The sequence below is a fragment of the Moschus berezovskii genome, chromosome 20 (assembly GCF_049115385.1).
Source record: "Moschus berezovskii isolate FMDL1 chromosome 20, NW_MosBer_1.0, whole genome shotgun sequence".
NCBI classification, from domain to species: domain Eukaryota; kingdom Metazoa; phylum Chordata; class Mammalia; order Artiodactyla; family Moschidae; genus Moschus; species Moschus berezovskii.
In genome coordinates this window covers 34274557-34290206 of record NC_142479.1, presented here as the reverse complement: position 1 = coordinate 34290206, position 15650 = coordinate 34274557, and the positions used below count along the sequence as shown (strand labels likewise).

Genomic DNA, 15650 nt, shown 5'->3' with positions numbered 1-15650 from the left:
GAAGGACAGGGAAGCCTGGTGTGCTGCAGTCCATGCGGTCGCAAAGAGTCAGACATGACTTAGCGACTGAATAACAACACGATGCTTCCTACATTTGCTAAATCAAGAATGTCACCTGAATTGCTTTTTAAGTACAGATTCCTAGGTCCCTCCTCTTAAGATTCTAATTCATAGAGCCTGGGGAGGAGTCCCAGGTGTCTTTTTTTAAAATATCAAGACCACAGGAAACGCTGTGTTGGAGGGCCCCCTGTTTGGGACATTTCCTGGGTTTCTGCAACCTGCTCCTTCTGTCCTGACGTATCATTCCCAAGTCAAGTGTCGCTCAGTTGTGTCCAATTCTTTGCAACCCCCATGGACTATACAGTCTATGGAATTCTCCAGGCCAGAATACTGAAGTGGGTAGCCTTTTCCTTCTCCAGGGGATCTTCTCAACCCGGGGATTGAACCCAGGTCTTCCACATTGCAGGCTGATTCTTTACCAGCTGAGCCACAGGAAGCCCTGGTTCCCAAGGGATGGCCTCAAAAAGCATCGAGTTAAGCAGATTTTCTCAAGAACAAAAACTCCACAACAGCCTCAGTGTTTCCAAGACTTAAAATCGGGAACTTCACATACCAGGGCTTCCCTGGTGGCTCACTGGTAAAGAATCCACCTGTCGATGCAGGTGATCCCTGGGTCGGGAAGATCCCCTGGAATAGGAAATGGCAACTCACTCCAGGATTCCTGCCTGGAGAATCCCATGGGCAGAGGAGCCTGGTGGGCTACAGTCCATGGGGTCGCAAAAGAGTCAGACACGACTCAGTGACTAGACAACAACAACAACTTCAAGTACCACCAGCAGGAGAGCCCTGGCATCTAAACCCTCATGTTCATAGTCATTTGGTTTTCATTGTGGGGGTCCGGTTTTCTTCCTCCAGTAGGCTGGCTTGGTTTTGGATTTCTGAGAATACAACTCAGAGTGGCAAGGAGAACTCACTCAGAAATTCTCTCCAAACCCTGCTCTCCCCCATGGAGAGTAAGCCAGCTGGGGAAGAAATGGATTAGGCTGCTTTCAGTTTCGTCAGGTCAAAGCCCAAGGTCTGTGGAGGCCCCTCACCTGGTCCAGCCATGTCAGGGCCCGCTGTGACTTCCTACTCCTCCATCATTTGAGCCATTCTGCTTGCAGACTGACCTGAAGGGCCTGGAGGCCCTGGCCTTCTAAGAGCATCCCCTGACAGCTCCATTTGTTCTCCAGCCTTCTCTTCCCTCCCCAGTAGGCTCCCTCTCCACTCAACAAGTTCAGGTGGAAATCAGATGCAGGAGCTCAAGGCTTCAGACATTCTTAGCATCATCACCCCACATATATTTTGTTAAATGGGGCTTTAGAAAACCATTTGCTGATTAGAATCAGGTATGCAACATTTGTTCGAAGTTCCTATAAGGTGGCAGAGCTTAGAAAGTCAAAAATGGGAGGAACTGACAGCTGGGAAGCAGAGAGAAGCAGAGCAGAGAGACCCTGACGGGAGGCTGACTGAGTGACAATACCACCCAGCCTCCAATCTTGGCCAAATCTTATTATAAGAGAATCCCATTACAAGAAAGAATGCATTTGTCAGACAGAACGACTGACCCCTGCCCCAGCAACACTGCACTGACTTTCAACAATAACTGATGAGGCCAAAGTCTGGTCCAGTCAGAGAATGCAGACAATCTTTTGGGACTGATGGGAATAGGTTCTAACCTGTGCTTTTTGAGACTAGTACTCAGTACTGTTTGGAATAAGCCCTAACTAGGTGACTAAGCAGGTAACTAGGCCCTTTTAACTGAAACCCTAAAGAAGACACAAGTCCCACCTTGAGGATCATCTCCGCGCGGGTCATGCCTTTCACCACGATCTTGGTGTAACTGGCCGGGGCTTTCCTCACCACCTGAGAGCCGATGGAAGGCAGATCAAGCAGGACCATCTTCAGGGAGTGCGTGTCCAGCAGCAGCTGAGGGAAGAGAACAAAATAGTACCAGCCACTTCACATGGGCACACGCTGATAAATAACATTTTCTGAACATTTCAACAATTTTTAAAATTTATTTTAATTTTTGGCTGCACTGGGTCTTCACTCCTGTGTGTGAACTTTCTCTGGCTGCATCAAGTGAGGGGCTACTCTTCATTGTGGCGTGTGGGTGTCTCATTGCAGTGGCTTCTTGTTCGAGCTTGAGGGCTCTAGAGCTTGGGCTCAGTAGTTGTGGCGCGTGGCATGTGGAATCTTCCCAGATCCCCTGCATTCTATTTAGAAAGCAGTGCAGGATATATATGAAAAACCTTACAAATGTCTTAAAAATTTTTGCTTATTGAACAGGCAAAAAATGGTAACCCCATACTGCTCTTTTTCGGGTTTCTCTGGATGCTAGTGAGGATACAGGAGACTAAGCCAAATTTAAACCTCAGTATCTTGGGACTTCCTGGCGGTCCAGTAGTTAAAAATCTGCCTGGACCACCAGGAAGTCCCTAGATACTGACTCCAAGATTTATAATAATCAAGACAGTGTGGTATAGGTGAAAGGACAAATAGATCAATTGTGCAGAAGAGAAAGCCCAGAAATACAATCACAAATACAGTCCACACAAATAGAGTCAACTGATCACTCACAAAGCAGCAAAGGCAATTCAATGGAGTAAAGACAGTCTTTTCAACAAATGGTGCTTGAACAACTGAGCATCCATATGCAAAAAAAAAAGGAAAAGGAAAAAGGAATCTAGACACAGACCTTTCACCCTTCACAAAAACTAACCCAAAATGGATCACAGGCCTAAATGTAAAACACAAGACTATAAAACTTCTAGAAGGTAACATAAGAGAAACCCTAGATGACCCTGGGTATGGTGATAACTTTTTAGATATAACACCAAAGACATGATCCATTAGAAACTTACATTGCTGCTGCTGCTGCTGCTAAGTCACTTCAGTCGTGTCCGACTCTGTGTGACCCCATAGACGGAAGCCCACCAGGCTCCCCTGTCCCTGGGATTCTCCAGGCAAGAACACTGGAGTGGGTTGCCATTTCCTTCTCCAATGTGTAAAAGTGGAAAGTGAAAAGTGAAAGTGAAGTCGCTCAGTCGTGTCCGACCCTTAGCAACCCCACGGACTGCAGCCTACCAGGCTCCTCCATCCATGGGATTTTCTAGGCAAGAGTACTGGAGTGGCTTGCCATTGCCTTCTCCAAGAAACTTACATTACCATCTGTAAAATAGATAGCCAATGGGAATTTGCTGTATGTCTCAGGAAACTCACATAGGGGCTCTGTATCAACCTAGATGAGTGGGATGGGGGGGAGATGGGAGGGAGGTTCAAAAGGGAGGGGATATATGTATCCTTATGGCTGATTCATGTTGAGGTTTGACAGAAAACAACAAAATTCTGTAAAGCAATTATCCTTCAATTAAAAAATAAATAAAAGACATGCTCTATTAGAGAAATAACTGATAAACTGGTCTTCGTTAAAATGAAAATGTTTGTTCTCCAAAGGACAATGTCAAGGGGGTGAGAAGGTAAGCCACAGATTAGGAGAAAGTATTTGCAAAAGATACATCTTATAAAGGACTGTTATCTAAAACATACAAAGATTTTTAAAGGAAAACTCAGTAATAAGAAAACAATCCAACTAAAAAATGGGCCCAAGATCTTAACAGCTACCTCACCAAAGATATATAGATAACAAGTAAGAATTTGAAAAGATCTGATTCCTGAAAATCAGTAAGAAAAAGAACGGCAACCCCAGTAAAAACAATACCAACAATGGGGCAAAGATTTGAACAGGCACCTCACAAAAGTGGAGGCTCCAGTGCTCAAAGGACTGTGAAACGCTGTGTGTGCGTGCCCAGTTGTGTCCAACTCTTTACAACCCCAAGGATTGTAGCCCGCCAGGCTCCGGAAACTTAATTTTACTAGTGATCCAGTAAACACAAATCAAAGCCACAACTGTGTATCATTTTGTACTCATCAGAAAGGCAAAAATAAAAAGGTCGAAATACCAAGTGTTGGCACACATATAGTGCAATGAAACTCAATCTTAGGATGAGGGTATAAACTGATTGAAGCACTTTGGGGGTAATTTCAGTACTATTTCCTAGTGGAATTTGTGCATAACCTGTGACACAGTACTCATATCCTTTAACGAAATTCTTGCCCATGTCAAAAAAGGTTCCTCGAATCCACTGTTTGTAAAAGCAAAAGACTGGAAACAACCTAAATGCCCATCAACAGTGTAGAATGGATAAACAAACAGTGCTATATTCACACAATGGAACATGACACTGAAGTCAAAATAAGTGACTCAAACAACCTATATCAACACAGATAAATCTCAGAAATCATTATGTTGGGCAAAAAAAGCAACTGGGGAAATGATATGTATAGTACCATTTGTATAAAGTTTAAACATTTGCAAAGCAAAATTATATATCGTTTTTGGATACATACACATGTCACTTATCAAAGCACATATGGGAATGATAAAATCAAAATCAGAATAGTGATCACCTCTGGGCATGGAGGGAGAGAAATGGCAGGGTAGGTCCACAGGGGACTTCAGCCATAATTATAATTTATATAAAAAAGATTTAGAGCAAATATGGGACCATGTTAAGATCTGACTAAGCTAAGTGGGAAGCTGATATTCTTGACATTATTTTCTATACTTTTATTAACTGGAAGTATGTTTTTCCATCTCTTCTTTTTTCATAGTATGCTATTAAATATCTGAGGCCTAGTAAGGATTCAACTTTATCTTCCATGTAGCAGAATTTCAGCGTCTTGTCAAAATCAAAGCCATGTCTTAGCATTATTTGCTAGCAGAAAAAAAAAATCAATGATTATTTAAAAACATACGGGGATACTTCTTGTTTTTTCTGTATTTTCTACTTCCCAGAGAATATTATATGCATAAATAATCGTACAGTCTTAAGTGACAGGAAGAGTTTTGAATGAACCAGACATAACCCTCTAGTATCTCTGATATTTTGAAAGATAGGACATTCTCAATTTCTGGCCAGTCACAGTAAAATTCTCTCCTCACCATACAGATGAACAGATGGAAATCTTGGTCTCAGGTTTTACTGGAAGTAATGCAGTCAGAAAAGGTGGGAGCTAGTTTGACAGACTTAGCGGCTGTCTGTGGGAAATGAAGGTGAAACGGCCCATTTATCATGAAAATCTGTTGGCTTTCATCTTTGAAAATAGCTAAAAGTTCATCTCTTTATGCATGAGGCACTGGGCAAGAGGTGGCTGTCAGCCAAATTTGGCTGAGCCTCAGAGAAAAATTTTGGGGGTAATATGGCTCATGTTGTTGGTGGGCTACTGGGGTGCAAAGCTGGCCAGCATGCTATGCCTGGGAAGGGTCATCGCCCATTAATGGGAAGCTCTGACACCTCTTGGGGGACAACATGACTATCACAGTGATAGAACCCTTGAGCAGACAAAATAAAGGCACACTCCTAGAAGGTAAAGGCCGTATATATGACACTAAGTTCTTAAATGAGGTGATGTGGAAGAAACAGTTCAGGATATGAGGAATAGGTGGGCCAAGGTGAAGACATGCCTTGTTTCTCCCCTCGTTCCTTTTTTAAGGTAGAACTTCCATACAGTACAGTATACAAAGACCAAGTACGCAGCTTGACAAATCATTACATATGTATACACCCCACAGGGCTTCCCTGGTGGCTCAGACAGTAACAGATCCATCTGCAACACGGGAGACCTGCATTCGACCCCTGGGTCGATTCTCCAGGAAATATCCCCTGGGGGAGGGCATGGCAACCCACTCCAGTATTCTTGCCTAAAGAATTCCCATGGACCGAGGAGCCTGGTGGGCTACAGTCCATGGGATCACAAAGAGTCGGATATGACTGAGCGACTAAGCACAGCACAGCACATACACCCTACTGCCTAAAGACATGAGACATTTCCCCATCAACAAATGAACTCAGTGCTCTATGCTGACCTACAGGGGTGGGATGGGGGTGAGGTGGGAGGGAGGTCCAAGAGGGATAGATATGTACGCATACGGCTGATTCACTTCATTGCACAGCAGAAACTAACACAACGTGGTAAACTAATTATACTCCAAAACAAACAAAACAGATGAAAGCATAAAGAAGATATTGTATTCACACAATGGAATACTGCTGCTGCTGCGTCACTTCAGTCGTGTCCGACTCTGCGTGACCCCATAGACAGAAGCCCACCAGGCTCCCCCATCCCTGGGATTCTCCAGGCAAGAACACAGGAGTGGGTTGCCATTTCCTTCTCCAATGTGTGAAAGTGAAAGGCGAAAGTGAAGTCGCTCAGTCGTGTCCGACCCTCAGCGACCCCCCAGACCGCAGCCTACCAGGCTCCTCCATCCATGGGATTTTCTAGGCAAGAGTACTGGAGTGGCTTGCCATTGCCTTCTCCGCAATGGAATACTACTCAGCCATAAAAAGAACGAAATACTGCCATTTGCAACAATATGGATAGACCTAGACATTATCATAGTAAGTGAAGTAAGTCAGACAAACATCATGCGATATCACTTACATATAGTGGAATCTAAAATACAACACAAATGAATTTATTCATAAAACAGAAACAGATTCACAGACATAGAAAACAAACTTATGGTTACCAAAGGCAAAAGGTGGGGGGTGATGGTGAATAAATTAGGAGTTTGGGATTAGCAGATACACATTACTATGGATAAAATAGATAAACAACATGGTCCTCCTATATAACACAGGGAACTATATTCAGTATCTGATTATAATCTATAATGGAAAAGAATATGAAAAAGACTATATAATCTTCATATATGTATATGTACATGTATATAACAGAATCACTTTGCTGGACATCAGCAGCAGTACTTCAATTCCTCTATACGTCAATTAAAAAAATAAATTAAAAAGATGACTTGGGACATTATTTGCATCCCAGAAGGCTTCCTTGGGTTCTCTTCCAGTCAATGCTCTCTCTTCCTTCCCAACAAAGGCTACCACTCTTCTGCCCTCTGTGCCTCAGGACTGGTCTGCTGCTCATTAATCTGCTATGAATATTCTTGTACATGTCTTTGGTGGCCACACACCCTCATTTCTCTGGGGGTACGTAGAATTCTACGTAGCATCTACGTACAATTACCGGATCAAGGGGTAGGCATATGTTTAGCTTTAGTAGAGACTATCTGATGGTTTTCCAGTTTGGTTGTGCTAATTTCCAGTCTTACCAGCGATGCCTGAAAGTTCCAGTTGCTTTACAGTCTCATCAACACTTGGTATTTTTGGTCTTTTTTAATTTTAGCCATTCTGATACTGTGATTTTAATTTATATTTCCCTACCCACTCCAGTCCTCTTGCTTGGAAAATCCCATGGGCGGAGGAGCCTGATAGGCTGCAGTCCATGGGGTCGCTAAGGAGTCGGACATGACTGAGCGACTTCACTTTCACTTTTCACTTTCACGCACTGGAGAAGGAAATGACAATCCACTCCAGTGTTCTTGCCTGGAGAATCCCAGGGACGGGAGCCTGGTGGGCTGCCGTCTATGGGGTCGCACAGAGTCGGACACGACTGAAGCGACTTAGCAGCAGCAGCAGCAGACCATTAATATGCTTACCGGCGAGCCTCTTTTTGAAGCACCTGTTCAAGTCTTTTGCCATCTTTTCTACTGGCTAATCATCTTTTTTCTAATTGATTTGTTGAGGTTTTTCTAAAGTACGTTTTTCAACTTTACTGAGGAATAATTGACAAATACACTTTACCTGCATATATTTAAGGTGTACAAGGTGATTATTTGATATACATACACTTTGTGCAATGATTACCAAGATCAAGATAATTAACTCTCCTTTTGTGTATGTGGTAAGAATGCTTAAGATCTACTCTCAGCAAATTTCAAGTACATCACACTGTATTATTAATTACAGTCACCATGCTGTCCTTGGAACTTACTCACTTTAGAATTCAAAGTGTGTACCCTCTGACCTCCATCTCTCCATTTCCCGCTTCCCCCAGTCCCTGGCAACTACCATTCGATTCTCTGTTTCTCTGAAATTGAGTTTTGTTTTTTTTTCTTTTAAGATTCCACACAAGCGATTATGTTAGAGATTTTTAAAAGGATATTTTTAGAATATGAGTACTCTGTCAGTTACATATATTGCAAATATCATCTGCTACTCTGGCTTGTCTTTTGAGAAAAACAAGTCCTTAATTTTAAGTACTCCAAATAATCCCGTCTTTTACGATTAGTACTTTTAATGTTTTGTTAAGGAATCTCTGCCTAACCCACAGTCATAAAAATATTCTCCTTTTATCTTCCAGAAGTTTTGTTGTCTTATCTTTCATTTTCAGAGCTATAATCCACCTGGAGTTGTTTTTTTTTTTTTTTAATTTGAGATAAATTCACCTTTTAAAAGTGTACTGCTCAGTTACAGACATCTCATCATGCCACAAATAAATTCCATGGCCATTAGCAATCGAATCTCGTTCCCTCCTCTCCTCCAGCCCTTACCAACCAGTAGTCTGCTTTCTGTCTTGTGGATTTGCCGGCTCTGGACATTCCATATAAATGGAATCATACGTTCTGTGACCTTTTGTCTACGATTCTTCCACTTAGCATAATGTTTTCAAGGCTCATCTATGTTGCAGCATGAGTAAGTACTTCATTTCTATTTACAACTGAATGATATTCCCTTGTAAGATTAAGCCACATTTTGTTTATCCATTCATCAACTGATGGGCATCTGAGTTGTTTCTACTTTTTGGCTATTATGAATAATGCCACTCTGAATATCTATGTACAACGGTTTATGTGATACACTTTTCCAGTTCTTTTGGGTTTCTATCTAGGAGTGGAATTGCTGGGTAATATGGTAACTCCATGTTTAACATTTTGAGAAACGGCCAAACTGTTTCCCCAAAAGGCTGCAGCATTTTGCATTTCCACCAGCAGCGTATGAGGGTTCTAATTTCTCCACATCCTCATTGCAACTGATTTGTTTTTTGGGAAACTGACTTTTTTTTTAAATTTCTATTTTTATTGGAGGCTAATTATTTTACAATATTATATTGGTTGGTTTTGCCATACATTGACATGAATCCGCCCCGGGTGCACACCAGTTCCCCCTCCCAAACCCCGCTCCCACCTCCCTCCTCGCCTTATCCACCCTCTGGGTCATCCCCGCATACCAGCCCCGAGCATCCTGTAACATGCATCGACCCTGAACTGGCGATTCGTTTCACATAGGATAATATACATGTTTCAATGCCATTCTCCCAAACCATCCCACGCTCACCCTCTCCCACAGAGTCCCAAAGACTGTTCCATACATCTATGTCTCTTTTGCTGTCTCAGATACAGGGTTATCATTTCCATCTTTCTAAATTCCATATATATGCATTAGTATATTGTATTGGTATTTTTCTTTCTGGCTTACTTCACTCTGTATAATAGGCTCTAGTTTCATGCACCTCATTAGAACTGGTTCAAATGCACTCTTTTTAATGGCTGAGTAATACTCCACTGTGTATATGTACCAAAGCTTTATTATCCATTCGTCTGCAGATGGACATCTAGGTTGCTTCCATGTCCTGGCTATTATAAACAGTGCTGCAATGAACACTGGAGTATATGTGTCTCTTTCAGTTCTGGTTTCCTTGGTGTGTATGCCCAGGAGTGCGATTCCTGGATCATATGGCAGTTCTATTTCCAGTTTTTTTGAGGAATCTCCACACTGTTCTCCATAGTGGCTGTACTAGTTTGCATTCCTACCAACAGTGTAAGAGGGTTCCCTTCTCTCCACACCCTCTCCAGCATTTATTGCATGTAGACTTTTGGATAACAGCCATTCTGACTGGTGTGAAATGGTATCTCATTGTGGTTTTGATTTGCATTTCTCTTATTATGAGGGATGTTGAGCATTTTTTCATGTGTTTGTTAGCCATCTTTATGTCTTCTTTGGAGAAATGTCTGTTTAGTTCTTTGGCCCATTTTTTGATTGGGTCATTTATTTTTCTGGAATTGAGCTGCTGGAGCTGCTTGTATATTTTGGAGATTAATCCTTTATCAGTTGCTTCATTTGCTATTGTTTTCTCCCATTCTGAAGGCTGTCTTTTCACCTTGCTTATAGTTTCCTTTGCTGTGCAGAAGCTTTTGATTTTTTGTATATGGTGTGTGGTTAGGGTCAAGATTAATTTTTTTCCAGGACTTCCAAAAACAGAAAAACATAAAACATAAGTAATACTGTAACAAATTCAATAAAGACTTTAAAAACGGCCCACATCAAAAAATTCCTTAAAAAAAAAATAAAAAGATTAATTTTTTTCCCATGTGGATATTCAATTACCTAGCACTGTTTACTGAGAAGGCCATCCCTTCCCAACTGAATTACAGTACTCCTTTTGCCATAAATCAAGTGTCTGTGTGCGTGTGGGGCAATTGCTGAACTCCATTCCTTTCTGTTGGCCCATCTGTCCCTGTGTGCTCAATTACTTCAGCATTAAAAGAAGCCCTGGTAGCTTGAAGTTTAAATCCTCCAACTCTGTTCTCTTTCTCAAGAGTTATTTCAGCTATTTCTGGTCTTTTGCATTTCCATCCAACTTTTAGAATCCGATTATCAATTTACATTCACACCCACAAGCATCCACCCCACCCCTGCTGGGATATCACTCTATCTATAACTTTGAAAGAATTGACATTTTAAAAACACTGAGTTCATGGGACTTCCCTAGAAGTCCAGTGGTTAAGACTCTGCTGCCAGTGCAGGGAGCGTGGGTTCAATCCCTGGTTGGGGAACTAAGATCCCACATGTTGTGCAGTGTGACCAAAAATTAAAAAAAAAAAAAAAAAAGTATTGAGTCTTTTAACATATGAACATGGACCTTCCTGTCATTTTAAAGATTTTGCTTAATGTCTCTTAATACTGTATCATTTTTTGTGTAGAAGACTCACACATTTTAAAAATACTTATTACTAGCTAGATTTCACTGTATATGGTTTCATTAAAATTTTTTAAATTGTTTGTTGCTGGTATATACAAATATTGAAAATAATTTAAATACTGACCTTATATTTGGCCCCCGCCTACTAAATTTCTATTCTAATTGTCTATAGATTCTTCTGGATACTGTCATTCACAATCATGTTCTCTGTAAAATGTGAAAAATGACAGCTTTGTTTCTTCCTTTCTAACTGTATACCTTTTATTTCTTTAAAATTTTATTTTTTGCCTTATTTTCCTGGTCAGGACTTCAAGGGCAACATGGGACAGAAATGTTGACAGTAGACATCCTTGTCTTGTTCCCAATGTCAAGATAAAAATCTTTCTACATTTGACCATTAAGCGTGATGTTTATGGCAATTTTTTTCCCCATTAACTGATTCATTTCATTCATGAGCTTGCTGGGTCCTCCCATCTCCAGGACCTTGATGATCCTGCCATGGGCATAAACCCCTGCAGAGCGTGACTGTGCCTGTCTCTCTGCTCCGTGTGGCACAAAGGGAGGCCCCTTTTCGACGGAGTGATAGACGAGGCTTCAAGTTCTTGGTGGACAGGATGGTCTCATAAAAGTCAAGGTGGGCCAGAACTAATGAGACAGAGAAAAGTGAGCGGTTAGGAAGTGAAGAGATTCAAAAAGCTCCCTAGAAATAGAGAAGGGCTGAACAAAAGGGAGAAAGCTCTACCGTGTGCACAGACACACAAGCACATTAAAAAAAAAAGGAAGGAGAAAGTTTAGCTTTTCTGAACACACATTCTATAATCAAAAAATCTAGAAGGAAGTTACTTTAAGCACTAATTGAGTTTTGTGTCATTTCTCAAAATAAAATTTTATTGTGGATATCACTTAAGTGGGTATTATGTGAGGGTGGACCACTACATTAAAAAAAAAAATCTTGTTATTATGGAGAGTTTCAAACATGTATGACATAAACAGAAGAATACAGTGAATCCTTTTGCAGTCGGTGTACTAACCAGAGACATTCTCACATGCTCGTCTCAGTTCATCTATGCCTACAATACACTGGCTCTCAGCTGGGGGATGGGGTGTTGGTTCATCCTCCCACCCCCGGCCTGGATATCTGGCAATGTCTGGATGCATTTTTGGGTGTCAACATTGGCAGGGCATTACTGGCAACTAGTGGGTAGTGGTAAGGGATGGTGCCAAACATCTTATAATGCACAGGGAAGCCCCACAACAAAAAAGATTCTCCAGCCCCAAATGTCAACAGAGCAGAGGCTGAGAAACCCTGCTGCAACCACTCCCTGTCCCTCACTTAATTTTTCTGAGGTTAAATTTACATACACTGAAATGCACACTTTTTAACAGTACAGTTTTGACAAATGGATTTATCCATGTAGACCATCACATACGTTTCTGTATATACCCTTTTAAAATAAAATCAGCTTTAACACATTTTCTTCTATTCCTAGCTTGCTAAGGTTTTGTCATTCTTTTAAAAAATGGTCATTTACATGTATTAAATTTTATTAGTACACTTTTTTTTCCCCCAAAGGAGAGATTAAAAACACCTTGGGTCCTTTTCCTGACACAACAGTGAGCTGCTTCCTCTGGTAAGTTTGTGCAAATGGATTCCATTTCTACTGTGTGCTCGGTCATATATACTGTGGCCAAAAGACTAATTAATGACCCTGCAAATCCCACAAGATTCTCTGAAAATCACAAACTAGCAAGAAGCATGACAAATACTGGTATGGTTCAGTTCCGCGTGCCCTTGCAATTGCTCAAGCAGACTCTGGGGCCCAAAGAGAAATAATTTACTTTATACAGTGATCAGGGAAAGAATCAAGAGCAGGAAAATGTCTCCTTTACTATTTTTGACACAAGCATTAAAACACAATCTAAAATTAGGATCTAGTACCTCTGTGGCAAAGCAGAGGCCTCTGAGATTAGGCCTCAATCCTTGACTCTCACAGCTTTTGTTACACTTGGATTACAGCTGCTATAAGACTTGTGACAGAATCTGTTTCATCAAGACTTTTTTCTTTTTTTTTTAAGCAGAAGTTTTAACAATTTTTTTTAAAATGTGAACTGTGTTTAAAGTCTTTATTGAATTTGTTGTGATACTGCTTCTGTTTTATGTTTTGGTTTTTTGGCTGAGAAGCATGTGGGATCTTAGCTTTGTGATCAGGGACTGAACCCATACCCCCTGCATTGGAAAGTGAAGTCTTAATCACTGGACCACAAGGGAAGTCCCAGAATCTGTTTTCATCTATGAACTTCTCTCTGGTAACTTCCAGTTTCCTGTGGTTTTGCTGCTTGAGTGATCAAGCCTCCAGCTCCATGACTGCATGGGCTTAGATACTCACAGCAAGCATGGATCCCAGCTAAACCTGAACTTCACATGGGATCTTCCAAGGATCATGTTGCCCTACAGTTCCTGCTCATGGCCTCCCCACCCTTCACCCGAGGCAGGGCCTATTGAGATCTTTGCTCCCCTGTCACCCACTCATGTTTGTCTGGGGTCTGACAAAGTCAAACGCCAGTTTCCAAATGGTTTTCTCATTCACATCTCAAAGCAGAATACTGGCCAAACTGATATTTTTCTGAAGATGCGGACTTTTGGAGTCTGAGTTGATTATTTTAACATTCTTTTAAAGAAAGGAAAATCTGAGGAAAATAGATATGACATTGGATTCATGTGACAAGATGAAAATAGCATGGCTGCTGGACACTAAATCAGCTTGCAAGGCCTGGACAGAGCTGCAAACTCATGGAAACATGTTCCCAATGAGTCAACTCTGTTCCCAACTCTGTTGGGGCTTCATCAACGCTAGAGACTGGAGAAAATTAGTTTCTAGAGACTAGAAACAGAATCCAAAGCTTCTCTCGGACACACTAAGAGCAACCACTCTACGTCCTTGCTCATCAGTCACAGCAGTGAGGTGAACAGAACATCCCCGGTGAACATGTGCTCATGAAGCTGGACGTGCTGAGGCATTATTCTGCTAGTTCCCGAGGAGAGGCTTCATTCTGTGCTTATGATGTGCAAGAGGCAAGAATTTCCAAATACTGAAACTCTACACTCAGATGCAGTCGGTCAGTGTCTGAATCCACGCAACCTTCCAAGACGTTTGCTGAAACAACGCTTCTGACTCTGCTAAGCTGGTCAGACAGACAGCCCACGTCAAGCATTGACTAGATGTTTCCATGTGAGAAGACAGGCGCTGACAGAGAAACAAACTATTAATAGTAAGAGCTGGCATTTGCTGAGGGCTTCCCATGTGCCTGATGTTGGGTCAAGCACTTCGGCGCGTTGCTGTTGTTCAGTCACTAAGCTGTGTCTGACTCTTTGTGACCCCACGGACTGAGGCACGCCAGGCTTCCCTGTCCTTCACTATCTCCTGGAGTTTGCTCAAACTCACATGCATTGAGTCAGTGATGCCATCCAACCATCTCATTCTCTGTTGTCCCCTTCTCCTCCTGCGCTCAGTCTTTCCCAGCATCAGGATCTTTTCCAATGAGTTGGTTGTCTGCATCAGGTGGCCAAGAATTAGAGCTTCAGCATCAGTCCTTGCAATGAATATTCAGGGTTGATTTCCTTTAGGATGGACTGGTTTGATCTCCTTGCTGATGTTTTTCAGTACATTATCTTGTTTAATCCTCACAACTACCCTGTGAGGTGGTACTGTGATTATCCCTATTTTATAGATGAGGCAACTAAAGCCCTCAAAGAGTAAGTAACTTGTCTAAGGACAAACAGCTGCTGGGTGGCAGAGATAGGATTCAGCATCAGACCTTAGTGATTCTGGAGCCCATAACCTTAAGGCTCACACCTACCACCTTGCTATAGGGTAGGAAGGCCACTCACTTACAAAAAGAATATAAAACATACAGCACTTATGAGAGTCAAGAGATGCCTGTTATTCACAGGTATTACATCTCTGGCTTTGATACTTTCTGATGGACCCATGATGCACCAGGGCACATGCTGACCTGCCACCCTCCTGAGGCCTGACTTGGACCAGCACGACCAAGGGCCCAGAATTGGGGCAAGTCATGGAGCTAGGAGAGCCACCATCAAGTCAACTAATCCAGTGGAAGAACAGGAGTTATGGAAATGCCTTGAATTATATATTCTCCTTACTTAAAAATGTAGTTTTTTCAAATATAGAAAGCAACTGAAATCAGTTCAGTATTGCTGAATAGAGGTCTACAGAGGATTTATTTTAATGAATATAAAGGGATCAGACATGATCAGTACATGAACAGTTTGCACCTAAGTAAGTGTTTTTAAATAATTAGGGGCTGGGGGACCATACTCAATATTTTGTAATAATTTCTAAGGGAAAAGAATCTGAAAAAGAATAGATATATGTATACATATAACTGAATCATTTTGCTGTACACTTAAAACTAATACGACATTGTCAATCAACTGTACTTCAATTAAAACCAAGAGCAACTAAACCTTCAAAAATAATGAGAATAAAGGCAAACTGAGCCTTCTGTTTACATTTGTATGAAGATTAAGGAGCTACAATTAAATGGCGTGAACAATTATAAACAAACAGAAAATGAATTAGGGGTTGAATATTATTGTTTGTTTTTAAAGGAGCTTAAACTGTTCTCCAAACTCAAGCTGTTCAAATTACAGAGTGTGAACAGGTGGTATCTGAGCAGAGGCAACTGCC

General features: G+C 41.5%; 1 protein-coding gene across 1 annotated transcript in view; it reads right to left on the bottom strand.

Moving 5' to 3' along the window:
• Positions 1 to 15650, bottom strand: part of VPS53 (VPS53 subunit of GARP complex) — a 132807-nt gene that overhangs the window by 2866 nt on the left and 114291 nt on the right. Inside the window, exon 20 of the mRNA XM_055402900.2 lies at positions 1831 to 1968. Within this exon, the coding sequence (XP_055258875.2) occupies positions 1831 to 1968 (138 nt within the window). The remainder of the gene's footprint in view (positions 1 to 1830; positions 1969 to 15650) is intronic.